Below are 20,397 nucleotides of genomic sequence, written 5' to 3' on the forward strand. Positions count from 1 at the left end.
CTTCACTCTATACTCTTTCATTCCATTCTTTCCCTTCTCCCCCCATGATGTCTTGGTCAGGTTGCAGAAGTGTCACGAGTTACAAAGCCAGAACCCAGAAGCAGACCAGGACAAGGTAAGTTGAAACGAAGGTGAGTGTTTATTTACAAGTTCAAGAGTGATGCTGAATAATCCAGGGAACAGAGCGGGCGGCGTTGATTAGTTGTTGGGGTGCAGTGGTTGATCCAATCGTGGCTCGGCAGCCGCCGACCACCAGGCAGAGGTTGGATGAAGGTTCCGGACGAGTGACTGCAGATGGAACAAAACGGAGGTAAGTAAACAACAAATCAACAAGGTGCAAAACAACAAAAACTAACGCTAGAAGCTCTACGACTGATACTCTGGTAAACCTACTGTTCATGGCTAACGATCCGGCAGGGAATGGATGTTAGGCCAGAGCCTAAGAAGGGTGATGATCAGGACCAGGTGTGCAGATTGCTGATGGGATGCAGGTGCGGAAATCAAGAGAGCTCCCCGGAGCGTTCCAGAACCCTCGGGAAACTGGAGATCACGAGCAGAAAAACTAGTCCACAGACAGGACCCGACTCAGACTGCCGGGATCGTTACAGTACCCCCTCCGACGAACGCCACCGGGCGGACTCCCGGAGCGCCAGGATGGAGGCGGTAGAAGTCACGGATGAGGTCAGCATCTAGGATCTGTCGCCGCGAATCCAACTCCTCTCTTCAGGACCATACCCCTCCCAGTCCACGAGATACTGGAAACCCCGGCCCCGCCGTCTGGAATCCATGATGCGTCGCACCGTGTAGGCAGGACCACCTCCGATCATCCGAGGAGGAGGAGGAGGAGGCGGAGGAGGCAACAGAGGACTGAGGAAAACAGGCTTGAGGCAGGAGACATGAAAGGTGGGATGGACTCTGAGCGTCCTCGGGAGTTTGAGTCGAACTGCCACCGGATTGATCACCTTCTCCACCACAAACGGACCAATGAACTTCGGTAACAACTTCCTAGACTCAGTCCGTAAAGGAAGATCCCGTGTGGCCAACCAGACCCTATCTCCGATGGTATAGGTGGGAGCGGGGATCCGGCGACGATTCGCCTGGAGCTGATACCGGTCCGAAACTCTAAGGAGTGCCTTTCTGGCCCGATGCCAGGTCCGGTGGCAACGACGAATATGGGCCTGAACAGAAGGCACTGAGAGCTCCTTCTCCTGAGAAGGGAACAAGGGAGGTTGGTAGCCATACAGGCACTGGAAGGGAGACATCCCAGTGGCAGATGTAGGGGAGAGTATTGTGGGCATACTCAACCCAAGGCAACTGAGAGACCCAGGAGGTGGGGTTGGAAGAGGCCAGGCAGCGTAGCGTGGATTCCATCTTCTGGTTGGCTCTCTCCGCCTGACCATTAGATTGGGGGGTGAAAACCAGATGTGAGACTGACTGTAGCTCCAATGGCCAAACAGAAGGACTTCCAGACAGCAGAGGTAAACTGAGGGCCACGGTCGGAAACGATATCACTGGGCAAACCGTGGACCCTGAAAACCTCCCTAACCAGGATCTCGGACGTCTCCGAGGCAGAGGGAAGCTTGGCAATTGGCACAAAGTGGGCGAACTTGCTGAATCTGTCCACGATAGTCAGAACGACCGTGTTCCCCTCAGAAGCGGGCAACCCAGTGACAAAGTCCAGGGCCAGATGCGACCATGGTCGCCGGGGAATAGGAAGGGGGGTGAAGTAGTCCAGAGCTGGGCCGATTGGTACTCTTATTCTGCGCACACACTGGACAGGCAGCAACATAACCCCGAGTATCCTCGGCCATGGCAGGCCACCAAAAAGCGTCTGCGAAGAAACGCCATCGTCCGAGCCACGCCAGGGTGACAAGCCATCTTGCTGGCGTGGGACCATTTGAGGACCGCAGGACGAACCGACTCAGGCACAAACAACCGACCGGGTGGACCGTTACCGGGACCGGGCTGCGTCCGAAGGGCCGCCATCACCTCCTCCTCAATCTTCCACCGAACAGCTCCCACGACGCAGTTCCGGGGGAGAATTGTCTCGGTCTTGGACCCACTCTCCTCCGTCTTGGAGAACATCCGAGACAAGGCGTCCGCCTTGCCGTTCTTAGATCCAGGTCGGAACGTCAGGGAAAAATTGAATCGTCCGAAAAACAACGACCACCTGGCCTGACGGGAGTTGAGACGTCTAGCCGATTGCACGTAAGCAAGATTCTTGTGGTCAGTCCAGACAATAAACGGTTGCTCCGCCCCCTCCAACCAGTGGCGCCACTCCTCCAAGGCAAGTTTCACCGCGAGAAGCTCCCGGTTACCCACATCGTAATTCCTCTCCGCAGGCGAAAGGCGTACAGAGTAGTAGGCGCAGGGATGGAGTTTACTGTCCGTGGAGCATCGCTGCGACAGGATGGCGCCAACTCCCACATCAGACGCGTCCACTTCAACGAGCGAACTGACGGGCCGTGTCCGGTTGAGAGAGAATCGGTGCGTTGGTGAATCGCCTCTTCAAATCCAGAAACGCTCGATCCGCCTCCGGATTCCACTTGAAGCTCCTGATACTGGAAGTCAAGGCAGTTAACGGAGCGGCCACACGGCTGTAATCCCGGATGAATCTGCGGTAGAAATTCGCAAACCCCAAAAATCTCTGGAGCTGCAATCTCGTACCGGGCTGGGCCCATTCCAGAACCGCTCTAACCTTCTCCTGGTCCATCCTAATCTCTCCCCTGGAGATGATGTACCCGAGAAAGGATGTCGTGTGGGCGTGAAACTCGCACTTCTCGGCCTTCACGAACAGGCGATTCTCCAACAATCGCTGCAGAACCTGCCGGACATGCTGGACGTGGTCGGAAGGTTCCTTCGAGAAGATCAGAATGTCATCCAGATAAACAAACACAAAGAGACCGATCATATCTCTCAGGACGTCGTTCACCATACTCTGGAATACCGCTGGAGCATTGGTCAGTCCAAACGGCATCACCTGATACTCAAGTGACCCATCGGTGTATTGAAACCCGTCAACCACTCGTCTCCCTCTCTGATCCGGACCATGTGATACGCATTGCGTAGGTCTAGCTTGGTGAACACCGTAGCACCCTGTAAGGAGTCGAAGGCAGAACTCATCAAGGGCAGGGGATACTTGTTCTTGACCGTGATGTCATTCAACCCCCGATAATCAATACACGGTCGAAGAGAGCCATCCTTCTTACCCACAAAGAAGAATCCTGCCCCAGGGGTGATGACGAGGGACGAACGAGACCAGCAGCTAGGGACTCCTTGATGTAGGTCTCCAAAGCCTCACGTTCAGGGCGGGAGATACTGTATAACCTTCCCTTGGGGTAGACAGCTCCAGGGAACAGGTTGATGGCACAATCATATGGTCGGTGGGGAGGGAGTGACAGAGCCTTCTGCTTACTGAACACTTCCCCCAAATCGTGATATGTCTCGGGAACCAGGGACAAATCTGGGGGTTTAACCTCAATCACCTGACTGGGAACCGAATGGGGACAGGCAGTCTTGAGACAGTTAGCATGACAATCAAGGCTCCAACTCGTTACCTTGCCCGTCACCCAATCGAACGTGGGATTGTGTTCCTTCAGCCAGGGGTATCCAAGGACCAGAGGAACATGGGAAGACGGCAGAATGAAGAATGAAATCATCTCCGAATGATTCCCCGACAACAGCATCTTAACCGGTTCAGTCCTCATCGTGATACGTGCCAGCCTACTGCCGTTCAGAGTGGTCGCTTCAATGGCTTCCGGCAATTGCTCCTTGGAAAGCCCCAGCTGTTCCACCAACTCGGCATCAAGAAAGCTTCCATCGGCACCTGAATCGATAAAAGCGTTAATCGCTAAGCTCTGATTCCTGTTCACAAGGGTAGCCGGGAAACGGGGTCTGACAGAGGTATTGAGAGGTCGAAACTGGCTCGCTAAAAGTCCTCCCAACTTTAGCGAGCCGCGCAGTTTGACGACCGCCGGGAACAGGTGGCGAGGTAATGTCCCGAACCACCACAGTAGAGGCAACAGTTAGTCCTACGTCTGAGTTGGCGTTCCTCCTTGGTTAACCCGTGCCGCCCTACTTGCATTGGTTCCGACTCGGGAGACAGGACCTCTCCACTAATCCTGTGTGGTGGACGATGATCGACGTATTCTGGACCAATCCCGACCCGACTGGAACCTGAGAAGCTGATCGATTGGACGGACCCCATTGCTTCTCCCTCCTTCGCTCTCGGACTCGATTATCCACCCGAATAGACAAGGCTACCAAGCTGTCCAGGTCACTAGGCTCCGGATAGGAGATCAACTCATCCTTGAGCTGCTCCGACAGACCCTGGTAGAAGGCCGCTTGCAGAGACTCCTCATTCCACCCACTCTCCACAGCCAACGTCTTGAACTCGATCACGAAGTCGGCCACGCTGCGAGTTCCTTGGTGAAGCGAAAACAGGCGCCTAGCTGCGTCCCTCCCTCGGACGGAATGGTCGAAAAGCTTCCTCAGCTCGGCCGTGAACCCCGGGTATGAAGCCATGCAGGGGTCTTGTCGTTCCCAAACGGCTGAAGCCCACTCCAGCGCTCGACCACGCAGCAACTCAATCACAAAGGCTATCCTAGCCTTGTCTGTGGCATAAGAGTAGGGCTGTAGATCGAACACTAACCCACACTGCATAAGGAAAGAACGGCATCTTCCCAGCTCCCCCTCATATTTATCCGGCGTCGGAACCTTGGGCTCACGGAAGGACACCGCTCCAGACGCGGCAGGCGAGATGGGTGAAACCGGTAGTGGATCCTCCACCGGAAACTTCGCGCTGGTTCTGGACCTCCGTCAGACCGGTAGAAAGGTTCCGAACTGCCAACGCGATCTCCTGTAGCTCCGTGCTATGATGGCCCAACATCTTCTCCTGATGGGTAATGGCATGGCGAACAGAGTCCAGGTCCGCTGGGTTCATACTGGCCGGATCGTTCTGTCACGAGTTACAAAGCCAGAACCCAGAAGCAGACCAGGACAAGGTAAGTTGAAACGAAGGTGAGTGTTTATTTACAAGTTCAAGAGTGATGCTGAATAATCCAGGGAACAGAGCGGGCGGCGTTGATTAGTTGTTGGGGTGCAGTGGTTGATCCAATCGTGGCTCGGCAGCCGCCGACCACCAGGCAGAGGTTGGATGAAGGTTCCGGACAAGTGACTGCAGATGGAACAAAACGGAGGTAAGTAAACAACAAATCAACAAGGTGCAAAACAACAAAAACTAACGCTAGAAGCTCTACGACTGATACTCTGGTAAACCTACTGTTCATGGCTAACGAGCCGGCAGGGAATGGATGTTAGGCCAGAGCCTAAGAAGGGTGATGATCAGGACCAGGTGTGCAGATTGCTGATGGGATGCAGGTGCGGAAATCAAGAGAGCTCCCCGGAGCGTTCCAGAACCCTCGGGAAACTGGAGATCACGAGCAGAAAAACTAGTCCACAGACAGGACCCGACTCAGACTGCCGGGATCGTTACAAGAAGGACGATTTATCAACGTAATTTTAGCAACATCAAAAATATGTATTTATCTGGTTGTAATCTGGTTAACAAGCATATCTGACCAAATTTGACCAGATAACAACCAAAGTATGACATATTTCCCAGAATATCTTGATCTGGTCATGAAAAAGACACCTATAACAAATGTTGCCCACTCGGACAGAGCTTTCAGGTCACAATGGTCTGCTGGTTCCAAGATCACTTCTGTCACTGACAGAATAAATTGAGGTGAAAATGGAAGGCAGATCGTCAAAGGGTAGAGAATGGTTTACTGTGTTATGATCTATTAATCGTTCCCCATGCTTTAGGCATACACATACAACACACAAACACACACACTCACAGGCACGTGTGTGTGTTTGTGTGTGTGTGTGTGTGTGCGTGCGTGCGTGCGATGACACTATCTTTCAGGGACATTGAACACCATTTTGACATGAGACATTTCCAGGATAAAGAGGTGTGTGGTCAGTTAATGGATTATCTTGTTCTTGTTTGATCCTCATCAACATGATGGAAAACTCCAACTTTGTCTGTGAGCTGTAAGAACCATACGAACCCAAACTGACCTACACCCACATACACTGTCCTACGCACACACACACACACACACTTCAGTGACAAAAACATAAACACCAATTAACCTTGTTAGAGAAGCATTCACACCTTTGTGGAGATGTTTTCCATCAGGACAGTGGATCCATTTTCCCTGTGAGTGTAGGCTGTACCATTATGCTACTTCTTTCACTTTCCTTGTGCAATAATGGCAGCACATCAATTGAGTCAAAAGAAAGCTTTAAATTGACTTTTTTTTTTGTTGAAAATGTGTCGCTTTCAGAGGTGTGGGTAAGGGTTATGAAAAAGGGAAGATTGTGGGTGGTAAGTGTGGAAAATGGGAGTGTAAATTGATTTGATATAAAAGCCTGTTGGACAGACTGACTGATCAAATACTAATCAAATATTACCGGGCAGAGAGAGAGAGCAATTACTGTGTGTCTACTAGTCTCTTCCAACACCTACTGTGCCTAACAAGTTTGGCAAAGCTAGCGTGTACTTTGTCGATCAGTGTGTATGTGTGCCTTCCTACGTGGTCGTATGTGCTCTGTATGAATGTTCTGCGTACAGTATGCGTGCATGTGATTGTATGAGTTCTGTGTGCATTTGCGCACGTGTCTCCACTCACCCTCGATGTAGAGCGGCTCCACCACGTCGTGGTTGATGAGCTCAAAGTTCTCGTGGCCGATCCAGTGCTCCACGTTCCTCTTGCGGCCCGTGAAGAAGTTGTCCACCACTGTCACCTCGTGGCCATCCATCATCAGCTTATCAGTCAGGTGGGAGCCCACGAAGCCCGCCCCTCCAGTTATCTGGGGGAAAGAGGGTTACACCATGAGAGAGGGATGGGGTGGGTAGTGAGGGAGGGAGGGAGGGAGGGAGGGAGAAAGAGAGCCCACGAAGCCCGCCCTGACCATGATCTATGGCTCTCAAATTCAAATCTGGATCTCGAAGCCAGTTCCACTGCTTTTTTGTATTTTATTGTGACTGATTTAGACCTGGGATACCAGGTGGGTACAATTACTTATCAGGTAGAACAGAAAACCAGCAGGCTGCGGACCTCGTAGGGTAAGATTTGAGTACTCCTGATCTAGGGGATAGAAGATAACACCATGAGACAGAGAATGAGAAAGAGAGAGCAAACTTTCAGTTTGTCTCACTAAGGCTTGAATCTTAACTTCAGATACAATAAATAACTTGGGAGATCTAACTTGGGGGAGCATTACTTGGGAGATCTAAAAGATCGTTAGTATAGCTTGAGGGAAATAGAAAGCTGCTGACATTGCGATTGGGTCATCACCATTTCAGTAGGACAGACCTGCGTGCCTTCAAGCTAGTTGCAGCTAGTTGTCCATCAAAGAGCATGTGTAATGTGTAGGATAAGGATCTAGCAGCCATCCAACTAGACAGACACTACAGACCTGTCCTAAAGTTGAAGTGTCAGCTGGTTGGCTGACTGAGGGAAGGAAAAAAGGATGTGTAGAGGAGGTGGAGAGGGCGCTGTGGAACAGATTAATGCTTTAAGTCCAGGATTGGACAGAAATAAGAGAGGAATGTTTGTGTGTGTGTTTTTGTGTTCGGCATTCGTGCATGCGTTTGGAAACACTCACCAAAATCCTTTTCCGATCCTTCTCCGAAAGGAACTTCACAGGGGGGTATTTCTGAGAGAAACTGGAAATCAAAAGAAAGATTCTAGGAATTAAACCTTTAATTGGAAGATGGTACATTAATACAAATCAAATCCATGGAATCCATCTATAAGTAATGAGCATCATGTTGATTGTGCTGATGAGAGCTGTAAGGCTATTGGGCCTATCATGCGGAGAGCAGAGCCAGGGTGTTTGTCATGGCAAGGGAAGCAACGTTGTTGCCCTCCATATCCCCCCACCTTGACTAAAGTTGGATTACAAGATCATCGAACCATTTCCCTGACTCGCACATACACCACATTCTAAATATTGATTGAGTGATTAAACAAGCAAAGAATGTGATCCAAATCATATTCCTTTAATTTATACTTTGATTGTGCAATCACGGTCCTCTACAAACAAATGCAACTACAAACAGTGTGTTTGTGTGTATGAGTGTGCATCGGTATGTGTGTGTGCGCCTTTGAGTGCATGTGAGAGAGCCCGGTCTCTCTCCAACCCTGACCGTGATCACATTCATTTACCCAACTCCGCAGGGGCCTATGGTTGCCTGACTGGCTGCCTGCCTGCCAAGGCAAGAGAGTGAGTAAGTGTGAGAAAGAGAGGGCGAAGGATATTGAGCAATTAAGTGAGTATTACTTCACAGCCAAATAATCTCATTCAGGTTGTAATGAGCTAGATAACTCAAGGACCTCACAACGTGTCTGAAGGTCTATAATGAACAAAGTAAGCCCTTGTAGATGGAGCAGCGTGTGCTAAGCCTAGGTTTGTCCTTCACGCCTTATCACCTAGTGAAATTAGCTCTCCACCTCAGCGACTCTACTATGCACAGGGGGAAATCCAACACATACCCACACACATACACACAGCAGGTAACCTCAAGGTTAGAGCGTTGGGCCAGTAACCAAAATGTCGCTGGTTCGAATCCCTAAGCCGACATGGTGAAAAAAGCTGTCACTGTGGCCTTGAGCAAAGCACTTAAACTCTAATTACTCCAGAGGTGCTGGACAATTATGACCCTGGCCGCTACCCCACTCCCTATGGGTGTCTCAGGGGGAGTTAAGACACACAAGAAACACATTTCCGTTAAACACAATTTTAATTTGACTCAATTGATCATAAAGGCCAAACTCCTCTTTGATTGATGCAATCCTTACTAACAACCCCCATGAATATCAGTCTAGTGTATTCTTTGCATATGACCTCTGCGATCATTGTCCCATAGCATGTATTAGAGCAGGGCTCTCCAACCCTGTTCCTGGAGATCTACCTTACTGTAGGTTTTCGCTCCAACCCCAGTTGTAACTTACCTGATTCAGTTTATCAACCAGCTAATTATTAGAATCAGGTAGATTAGGGTTGGAGTGAAAACCTACAGGACAGTAGCTCTCCAGGAACAGGATTGGAAAGCCATGTATTAGAGACACCAAACAGCAAAATTCAAACCTGCATCTGCTAAATAAGAGACATGGGTTTCTACATGAATTATCGCAATGCAAGCTATGAAGAGCCTCCTGTATTCCTGACTTAGAGTTAGCCATTGAACAATTCTCATCTATTTTCATTCCCCTAGCAGATAAACATGGGCCTGATAAACAGTATAGAGTCGAGAGACTGTCAAACCCATGCTATTCCTCTGATCTTTCAGAGCTTATTCAGAGGAGAACTCAGAAATAGTTGTACCATCTCGATTAAGAAAGCTAAATCCAACTACTTTTTAAGCTTTATCTCTGACTCTGCTGGTGATTCTTCTAAATTCTGGAAAACATAACTCACTGAAGTGTGCAAATACCTCCCCTTCCCTGCCTAATCAAGTTCTGTCAGACTCAGACTTCATTACTGAGAAACAAATAGATAAGTGATGCTTTCAATAATCGTATTATTTCGGCATGCTTTTTATTTGAGAAGATTGGGGGTTTAAATAACCGTTGTCAGTCAGATTGCTGCACTCAGCCTTTAGCGGTCTTGGTTGAAAACCCATCACCTACTACTGATTCTGTGTTTCCATTTCAATGCTTGACCCGTTTTTACTGCAGCTTTCCGCCCCCTTGATTGCTGAATCATTAACACATATTTATAATATGTCATCATATCTGGTACTATCCCAAGGGTTTGGAAGGCGGCCCATGTGCTCCCTCTCCACAAAGGTGGTGACCCTTCCGACCGATATAATTATTGGCCTATTTCTAAACTGTCTTGCCTAGCAAATTTTTTTAAAATCTTTGATCGACTCTCAGCTTAGATCTTTCCTCAGGCAGGTCACCTGTGATACAAGTCAGTATTCGACATCCATCAATGTCTAAGGACGTCAGGAGATGATGTGGAAACCGGCCCCTAGGGGCATCAGTGAGCACTGTTACCTTCAAGAAGGCTTTGGATTTGCTAGGGCGGTGTAGCCAGGGGATGGTAGATGTGCGTAAGCATCTGCCTGTAGTTCCAAAGGTTGCATGTTCGAATCCAGCGATAGAAAGTAGTTTTTTATATTTTTGATGCCTAACCTTAAGAATTTGGAATTAATGCTTAAATGTTTACCTTGGAACGATATATAGAAGTAATGAAAGACTTTGAAATGTGACGTTTGGAACCACTTTGAAATTGTATGTTTGAGAAAAATGAATGAATGTCTAATTCTGATGTGAGACTGTGAGAGCTTATTGCTTTCCTAGCTACGAAATGTTTTCTAAGTGTTCCTCAATCTGGCTTCAGGCCAGGTCATCGCACTATCTATGCTGTTTCATTGGTTATAAATGATATAACTAACTGTATGGACAAAAAAAGGCAGCATTGTGCTTGTCAAAAGCCTTTGAAATTGTTGACCACTACTTGTTAATTGAAAGGTTGTCCGAAATTGGCCTCGATGAGGCTGCATGTAATTGGTTTGAAAACTACCTGACAGACAGGACACAATGTGTATCTTCTGATGGTGGTGTCAGGTATCCTTGATATTAATAAAGGTGTCCCACGGGGGTCGGTTTTCAGCCTCATCCAGGCCGGATACTTTTTACTCTCTACATAAACAACATTGGTTTGTAATTATAACCTTCACTTGTATGTGGGGGATACTGTTGTGTATTCTGTTAACCCTTTTGTTGACAATACTCTTTCTGATCTTCAGTCTGCCTTAATTATGTTACAGAAAACCTTTGTTGACGTCAAACTACATTGAACAAAAATATAAATGCAACATGTAAAGTGCTGTTCCCATGTTTCATGACATTTTCCATACACACAAAAATCTTATTTCTCTCAAATTTTGTGCACAAATTTGTTTACATCCCTGTTAGTGAGCATTTCTCTTTTGCCAAGATAAGTGCTGAGGCGTATTTCTGTCTGGGATAAAGCCCTTTTGTGGGGAAAAACTCATTCTGATTGGCTGGGCCTGGCTCCCCAGTGGGTGGGCCTATCCCCTCCCAGGCCCACCCATGGCTGCGCCCCTGCCCAGTCATGTGAAATCCATAGATTAGGGCCTAGTTTATTTATTTATTTATATGAAATGTAACTCAGCAAAATCTTTGAAATTGTTGCATGTTGCGTTTAGATTTTTGTTCAGTATAGTATTGAATATGGGTCAAACTTTGTATACAGTATGTTGTTTTCTAGAGCGCATAAAACTGACAAATGATTTAAGCATTTGTAGTTTGGATGATACCCATATTGATCGTGTCCCTGTTTAAAAATATCTGGGCATCTGGATAGATGATGTCAGGTGGGTCCTGTTTGTAGGTCTTCAGATGGCTGAAGAGGCAGATCTGGGAGCCACATATTTTGGTGCAATGTGGGCAAGGGTGAGAGGTGGTGGTGGGTGGTGGTTGGGCCTTCTTGGTGGAAAGTCTCTCCTTTCGAAGTTGCAGCTTGTCCTCAGCGGCATGGCAGAGATCTTCTTTATACCGTGCTACTCCCTCATGAACAGCTTTCGTCCATGTCAACCTGTCTTTTGCAGTGTCCTCCCAGCTGGAGATGTTTGTGGCACTTTGAGGTTAGTTTTTAGTTTGTCCTTGTACCACTTCTTTTGTCCTCCAGGGGCCCGCTGTCCTGCGTTAAGTTTTGAGTACAGGACCTGTTTCGGGAGGAGAGAGTTGGGCATTCTGACAACATGGCCAGTCCATCAGAGCTGGTGTTGAGTGATGGTGGTGATGCTGTTGATGTACGCCTCCTCCAGGACACTGGTGTAGGTGCGCTTGTCTTTCCAGCTGATCCTCATTATATTGCAGAGGTATCTTTGGTGTGCGACCCCAGGGCTTTAAAGGAGTCTGCTGTCTGTGGTCCATGTTTCTGACCCCTACAGTAGGGTGGGGAGCACTACTGCTTTGTAGACCAAGATTTTAGTTCTGGCCTGGATGTTGCGATCCTCAAATACTATTTTCCTCAGTCTTGAGAAGGCTCCACTGGCACAGCTTAGGCGGTGGTGTATTTCCGCGTCAATGTTGGCTTTGGAGGAGAGAAGGCTGCCAAGGTAGGGAAAGTGGTCCACATATGCAATAGTGGTATTGTCAACATGTACAGTATTGCTGAAGCTGGTGTATTTTTGTCAGGCGGTGGTTGGTGGAGGATTTGTTGTAAAACTTATAAAATACGATATTACAATGTTAGGCTTTCACAATGCAATTTCGGTGCGCTTAGAAATGAGTCATGAGTCCATTGAGGTGTTGTGCCACAGTGAACTTTCTTCACAATAGACAAACATAGGCTCATTCTGTTCAGGACAACCCAGGTTATGACGCCATGTCATCTTGTAACTGTACATCAAACATAGTGATCATAAACGTTGACACTGTATATTACATGAGTTTTATGCTATGGAAATGTGAAGTGCACATTTGGACTCACGGATGTATGACATGCTTGCATGACATCAAGGTGGTATTTATCGTAATCCTCAATGTGTCATCTTTCAAAATATATAGAGTCCTCTTCATTTAGAGCATTTCCCTCGCTCAGACAACGGGAGGGATGGCGGCAACTTCTTGGCGCGCGAGGTGCTCAAGTTCAGAACGGATGTCAGCCAAAACCCATACAGCGCTGTGAAGCGCTGAGCAAAAAGCTCTGACTTCATGTATAGCATTGTTACTGTACAGCCACTGCGTTCCAATTTAGATGTTTATCAGTGCCTAAATCTGCCATTTTCAAAACCGTATACGGGTACAAGTGTAAAGGGCTACATTTAGACGAAAAAGCACATTTTGGTTCATACATTTTTATAATATAGCCAATTTTGCAGCTGGCCTATCTAAGGTGAAATTGCTCAATTCCGCCACCAGGACAAGACTGGTAACAATAAATGTCAATCTGCGATGTGATCGATGATCTCCATCTCAACTGTTGTGCTTCTGTTAGAGGAGCTCCTCAAAGTGCTCTGTCCACTGTGATTCAGCAGCTTTTGCCCATCTTTGGAGTGAAAGGAATTTAGGCTGCGGTAACTGCCTAGGTGGCGACGAAAAAGCCTCTGGATACTCCGGAGTCTGCCAGCTGCTGGATCTCCAGGCAGTGGCGTGTATTCATGGATGCCAAGGGAAGCCAGGCTTGAGCGAGCTCAACTGTGAATGGTCATGGCGCACAAAAAAAAAGTGAAATACACACCACATGAAAGAGATGAGGATAGCATTGGCGTTCCTCTACAAGTAGGGTGAGTCAACATGTTTTTCTACTTGCACGAACGCGCACACACACACACACACAGAAATCAGAACCATGGACAGCCACATCATATTTAGTTTACGTTGATGGTACTAAATTGTTTTTGGTATGTTTTAGTTGTCACTGTATTAGACTAAGCAGAGGAGATTTGATGATGTTGAAATGTTGAAGTTGAAATTGTGCTGGAATAGTGGAGGCAGCTTCTGTTTTCTTTGCGACTTGTGGTAACTCTCTGTGGTTCTAAATCAACAGTTGTTTAGTGGTCCGAAAATGGCGGAAACATTAACTTGCTTGACTATGCTGAAGGTCATATAAATGTCTGTTACTGTACACGTAATATGATTTGGGGACTTCATTGGACAGAGGTTGCTATCCGGTTTTGTGAGGTTGAATTTATTCTGCCACTGTGTCTTCTTATTGTCTCGGCCTTTAGGCCTATAGAGTAGCAGTCAGAAGTTTGGACACCCCTACTCCGTTTTTCAAATAGGGCTATCTTCTGTAAACAACCCCTACCTTGTCACAAAACAACTGATTGGCTCAAACACATTAAGAAGGAAATTAACTTTTAACAAGGCACACCTGTTAATTGAAATGCATTCCAGGTGACTACCTCATGAAGCTGCTTGAGAGAATGCCAAGAGTGTGCAAAGCTGTCATCAAGGCAAAGGGTGGCTACATTGAAGAATCTCAAATATAAAATATATTTTGATTTGTTTAACACTTTTTTGGTTACTACATGATTCCATATGTGTTATTTCATAGTTTTGATGTCTTCACTATTATTGTACAATGTAGAAAATAGTAAAAATAAAGAAAAACCCTGGAATGAGTAGGTACAGTGGGGAAAAAAAGTATTTAGTCAGCCACCAGTTGTGCAAGTTCTCCCACTTAAAAGATGAGAGAGGCATGTAATTTTCATCATAGGTACACGTCAACTATGACAGACAAAATGAGGAAAAAAAAATCGAGAAAATCACATTGTAGGATTTTTAATGAATTTATTTGCAAATTATGGTGGAAAATAAGTATTTGGTCAATAACAAAAGTTTCTCAATACTTTGTTAAATACCCTTTGTTGGCAATGACACAGGTCAAACGTTTTCTGTAAGTCTTCACAAAGTTTTTACACACTGTTGCTGGTATTTTGGCCCATTCCTCCATGCAGATCTCCTCTAGAGCAGTGATGTTTTGGGACTGTCGCTGGGCAACACAGACTTTCAACTCCCTCCAAAGATTTTCTATGGGGTTGAGATCTGGAGACTGGCTAGGCCACTCCAGGACCTTGAAATGCTTCTTACGAAGCCACTCCTTCGTTGCCCGGGCGGTGTGTTTGGGATCATTGTCATGCTGAAAGACCCAGCCACGTTTCATCTTCAATGCCCTTGCTGATGGAAGGAGGTTTTCACTCAAAATTTCACGATACATGGCCCCATTCATTCTTTCCTTTACACGGATCAGTCGTCCTGGTCCCTTTGCAGAAAAACAGCCCCAAAGCATGATGTTTCCACCCCCATGCTTCACAGTAGGTATGGTGTTCTTTGGATGCAACTCAGCATTCTTTGTCCTCCAAACACGACAAGTTGAGTTTTTACCAAAAAGTTCTATTTTGGTTTTAGTTCTCTTCTGGATCATCCAAATGCACTCTAGCAAACTTCAGACATGCCTGGACATGTACTGGCTTAAGCAGGGGGACACGTCTGGCACTGCAGGATTTGAGTCCCTGGCGGCGTAGTGTGTTACTGATGGTAGGCTTTGTTACTTTGGTCCCAGCTCTCTGCAGGTCATTCACTAGGTCCCCCCGTGTGGTTCTGGGATTTTTGCTAACCGTTCTTGTGATCATTTTGACCCCACGGGGTGAGATCTTGCGTGGAGCCCCAGATCTAGGGAGATTATCAGTGGTCTTGTATGTCTTCCATTTCCTAATAATTGCTCCCACAGTTGATTTCTTCAAACCAAGCTGCTTACCTATTGCAGATTCAGTCTTCCCAGCCTGTTGCAGGTCTACAATTCTGTTTCTGGTGTCCTTTGACAGCTCTTTGGTTTTGGCCATAGTGGAGTTTGGAGTGTGACTGTTTGAGGTTGTGGACAGGTGTCTTTTATACTGATAACAAGTTCAAACAGGTGCCATTAATACAGGTAACGAGTGGAGGACAGAGGAGCCTCTTAAAGAAGAAGTTATATGTCTGTGAGAGCCAGAAATCTTGCTTGTTTGTAGGTGACCAAATACTTATTTTCCACCATAATTTGCAAATAAATTCATAAAGAATCCTACAATGTGATTTTCTGGATTTTTTTTCTCTCAACTTGTCTGTCATGGTTGACTTGTACCTATGATGAAAATTACAGGCCTCTCTCATCTTTTTAAGTGAGAGAACTTGCACAATTGGTGGCTGACTAAATACTTTTTTTCCCCACTGTATGTCCAAACTATTGACTGGTACTGTATATCACGGTCGCAAGGCATATAAATGAACAGGTTATAGAGCAACACAATTATCACAAGGTTGTACTATGGCTTTTTGGGGGAGGGGCTTGGCTTCTCCAGTGATTTTACCCACGCACCGTTACTGTCTCCGGGGCCTTTTTTGTCCACCATTCGGTTTTTTTGTTCCCTCACTTTACGTTGAACATCTGCCTTTGCTCTGCCGTGAGCTTCTCTTTTGGCCTTGCAGTTGATATCGTTTTGCCAGGCCCATGTTCGACTCTGGAAGTGCTTTTATCAAATGTTATGCTGTTTTCAAATGAAACACAATACCATGCTCTTGTTAAAGCTTTTAGAATTTACACACACACACACACACACACACACACACACACACACACACACAGCAATGACAGAAAGATACATCAACACCTCCATCTGTTACCAAACTCCACCATGATCCCCATTTACATTAGCAAACGCTCTTATCCAGAACGATTTACAGTAAAATCAGTTATCACAATACCCACAGAGCTTTAGTTTGCAGATGCACACACAGACGATAATAGAGTACAGCAGTGTACAGTACATTCTACATACTTAGTACACACACCGTCTCATGGGCCCCAGTTAAAGCGTCAATCTGTGATTGGTACATACATTTTTTCACTTTTGAATAAATTATATATGCGACTCGTTTCAGGAAACTAGGCATATGTCGCACATCACTACTTCACAGGAGAGACATTTGAACGTAAACTTTTTTTTAAATCAAAATGCATTTTTGGGCAGAAATGCCTTCTGAAACATGTGAACTTTCATGAGCCTTAATAACAAACTTGTATGCCATCTGTAAAATACGAATAAAATTGTTAAATTACGAGCCACAGAAAAAGACAGCAACCTTCCCGCTAGCCATGATTGGCTGAGATAACGAGTGGGCTGGACATGCCAAGAGATGAGTTCGGATTTGTCTGCCATGTAGCACGCTTCTGTCTATAACATGAGTTGGTCAGTATGTGTAGGTAATCCTTTCTAACGCTGCTTTTTTGAAAGATATCACGTAGCAGAACTGCATAAGTGTTGCTCTCCACTTTCTGGAGGACCGAGTTGTGGAATTAGAGTATGAAAGCTAAGGAGATGGAGAAAATTCTGGCGTTTGATTGCAAATATGCAGACAAAGTCTCCGGATTACATCTTCAAACTAAGGGCAACCATGGCATCCATGACAGAGAGGGAGAAGCGTCCATCCATGTATACGGGTAAGATAGTCTAGCTAGCTACATTTTCAGATATTACGCGTTTCTAATTCTGTCAGAAAGTTGTTTTCATTTCAAGTTAAAGTGTACTGTTAGCTAGCTAGCTAACGTTAGCTGGCTGGCTCGCTAGCTAACATTATGTGTATGATCTGTGTAGTTACATTATTCGTATCTCAGAGCCATTTACATTGCTAGTTATAGCCTCATGTTTTTATTTTATTTTGTGGGGGGGTTGATCAGCTTAATATTGCAGACAGATTGTAACTTCCATCAATGTAATTGTCTGCATCACTTCCAATCCCCCATGTTTTATATATATACACACAGTGGGGAGAACAAGTATTTGATACACTGCCGATTTTGCAGGTTTTCCTACTTACAATGCATGTAGAGGTCTGTAATTTTTATCATAGGTACACTTCAACTGTGAGAGACGGAATCTAAAACAAAAATCCAGAAAATCACATTGTATGATTTTTAAGTAATTCATTTGCATTTTATTGCATGACATAAGTATTTGATCACCTACCAACCAGTAAGAATTCCGGCTCTCACAGACCTGTTAGATTTTCTTTAAGAAGCCCTCCTGTTCTCCACTCATTACCTGTATTAAATGCACCTGTTTGAACTCGTTACCTGTATAAAAGACACCTGTCCACACACTCAATCAAACAGACTCCAACCTCTCCACAATGGCCAAGACCAGAGAGCTGTGTAAGGACATCAGGGATAACATTGTAGACCTGCACAAGGCTGGGATGGGCTACAGGACAATAGGCAAGCAGCTTGGTGAGAAGGCAACAACTTTTGGCGCAATTATTAGAAAATGGAAGAAGTTCAAGATGACGGTCAATCACCCTCGGTCTGGGGCTCCATGCAAGATCTCACCTCGTGAGGCATCAATGATCGTGAGGAAGGTGAGGGATCAGCCCAGAACTACACGGCAGGACCTGGTCAATGACCTGAAGAGAGCTGGGACCACAGTCTCAAAGAAAACCATTAGTAACACACTACGCCGTCATGGATTAAAATCCTGCAGCGCAAGCAAGGTCCCCCTGCTCAAGCCAGCGCATGTCCAGGCTCGTCCGAAGTTTGCTAATGACCATCTGGATGATCCAGAGGAGGAATGGGAGAAGGTCATGTGGTCTGATGAGACAAAAATATAGCTTTTTGGTCTAAAAGAAGAAGGATGAGTACAACCCCAAGAACACCATCCCAACTGTGAAGTATGGAGGTGGAAACATAATTCTTTGGGGATGCTTTTCTGCAAAGGGGACAGGACGACTGCACCGTATTGAGGGGAGAATGGATGGGGCCATGTATCGCGAGATCTTGGCCAACAACCTCCTTCCCTCAGTAAGGGCTTTGAAGATGGGTCGTGGCTGGGTCTTCCAGCATGACAACGACCCAAAACACACAGCCAGGGCAACTAAGGAGTGGCTCCGTAAGAAGAATCTCAAGGTCCTGGAGTGGCCTAGTCAGTCTCCAGACCTGAACCCAATAGAAAATCTTTGGAGGGAGCTGGAAGTCCGTATTGCCCAGTGACAGCCCCGAAACCTGGAGGATCTGGAGAAGGTCTGTATGGAGGAGTGGGCCAAAATCCCTGCTGCAGTGTGTGCAAACCTGGTCAAGACCTACAGGAAACATATGATCTCTGTAATTGCAAACAAAGGTTTCTGTATCAAATATTAAGTTCTGCTTTTCTGATGTATCAAATACTTATGTCATGCAATAAAAAGCAAATTAATTACTTAAAAATCATACAATGTGATTTTCTGGATTTTTGTTTTAGATTCCGTCTCTCACAGTTGAAGTGTACCTATGATAAAAATTACAGACCTCTACATGCTTTGTAAGTAGGAAAACCTGCAAAATCGGCAGTGTATCAAATACTCCCCTCCCCACAGTGAGGGAAAAAAGTATTTGATCCCCTGCTGATTTTGTACGTTTGCCCACTGACAAAGACATGATCAGTCTATAATTTTAATGGTAGGTTTATTTGAAAAGTGAGAGACAGAACAACAAAAAAATCCAGAAAAAGGCATGTCAAAACTGTTATAAATTGATTTGCATTTTAATGAGGGAAATAAGTATTTGACCCCTCTGCAAAACATGACTTAGTACTTGGTGGCAAAACCCTTGTTGGCAATCACAGAGGTCAGACGTTTCTTGTAGTTGGCCACCAGGTTTGCACACATCTCAGGAGGGATTTTGTCCCACTCCTCTTTGCAGATCTTCTCCAAGTCATTAAGGTTTCGAGCCTGACGTTTGGCAACTCGAACCTTCAGCTCCCTCCACAGATTTTCTATGGGATTAAGGTCTGGAGACTGCCTAGGCCACTCCAGGACCTTAATGTGCTTCTTCTTGAGCCACTCCTTTGTTGCCTTGGCCGTGTGTTTTGGGTCATTGTCATGCTGGAATACCCATCCACGACCCATTTTCAATGCCCTGGCTGAGGGAAGGAGGTTCTCACCCAAGATTTGACAGTACATGGCCCCGTCCATCGTCCCTTTGATGCGGTGAAGTTGTCCTGTCCCCATTAGCAGAAAAACACACCCAAAGCATAATGTTTCCACCTCCATGTTTGACGGTGGGGATGGTGTTCTTGGGGTCATAGGCAGCATTCCTCCTCCTCCAAACACGGCAAGTTGAGTTGATGCCAAAGAGCTCGATTTTGGTCTCATCTGACCACAACACTTTCACCCAGTTCTCCTCTGAATCATTCAAATGTTAATTGGCAAACTTCAGACGGGCCTGTATATGTGCTTTCTTCAGCAGGGGGACCTTGCGGGCGCTGCAGGATTTCAGTCCTTCACGGCGTAGTGTGTTATCAATTGTTTTCTTGGTGACTATGGTCCCAGCTGCCTTGAGATCATTGACAAGATCCTCCCGTGTAGTTCTGGGCTGATTCCTCACCGTTCTTATGATCATTGCAACTCCACGAGGTGAGATCTTGCATGGAGCCCCAGGCCGAGGGAGATTGACAGTTATTTTGTGTTTCTTCCATTTGCGAATAATCGCACCAACTGTTGTCACCTTCTCACCAAGCTGCTTGGCAATGGTCTTGTAGCCCATTCCAGCCTTGTGTGGGTCTACAATCTTGTCCCTGACATCCTTGGAGAGCTCTTTGGTCTTGGCCATGGTGGAGAGTTTGGAATCTGATTGATTGATTGCTTCTGTGGACAGGTGTCTTTTATACAGGTAACAAGCTGAGATTAGGAGCACTCCCTTTAAGAGTGTGCTCCTAATCTCAGCTCGTTACCTGTATAAAAGACACCTGGGAGTCAGAAATCTTTCTGATTGAGAGGGGGTCAAATACTTATTTCCTTCATTAAAATGCAAATCAATTTATAACATTTTTGACAT

The 20,397-nt window shown here is 46.2% G+C and overlaps 1 protein-coding gene across 1 annotated transcript in view; it reads right to left on the bottom strand.

The window, feature by feature from the left end:
- LOC121556335 (UDP-glucuronic acid decarboxylase 1-like) overlaps positions 1 to 20,397 on the bottom strand; it is a 157,200-nt gene that overhangs the window by 81,005 nt on the left and 55,798 nt on the right. Inside the window, exons 5-6 of the mRNA XM_041870244.2 lie at positions 7,678 to 7,738; positions 6,699 to 6,879 (exon numbers count right to left, since the gene is read on the bottom strand). Coding sequence (XP_041726178.1) covers positions 6,699 to 6,879; positions 7,678 to 7,738 — 242 coding nt within the window. The remainder of the gene's footprint in view (positions 1 to 6,698; positions 6,880 to 7,677; positions 7,739 to 20,397) is intronic.

Source organism: Coregonus clupeaformis, chromosome 23 (genome assembly GCF_020615455.1).
Source record: "Coregonus clupeaformis isolate EN_2021a chromosome 23, ASM2061545v1, whole genome shotgun sequence".
NCBI lineage: Eukaryota > Metazoa > Chordata > Actinopteri > Salmoniformes > Salmonidae > Coregonus > Coregonus clupeaformis.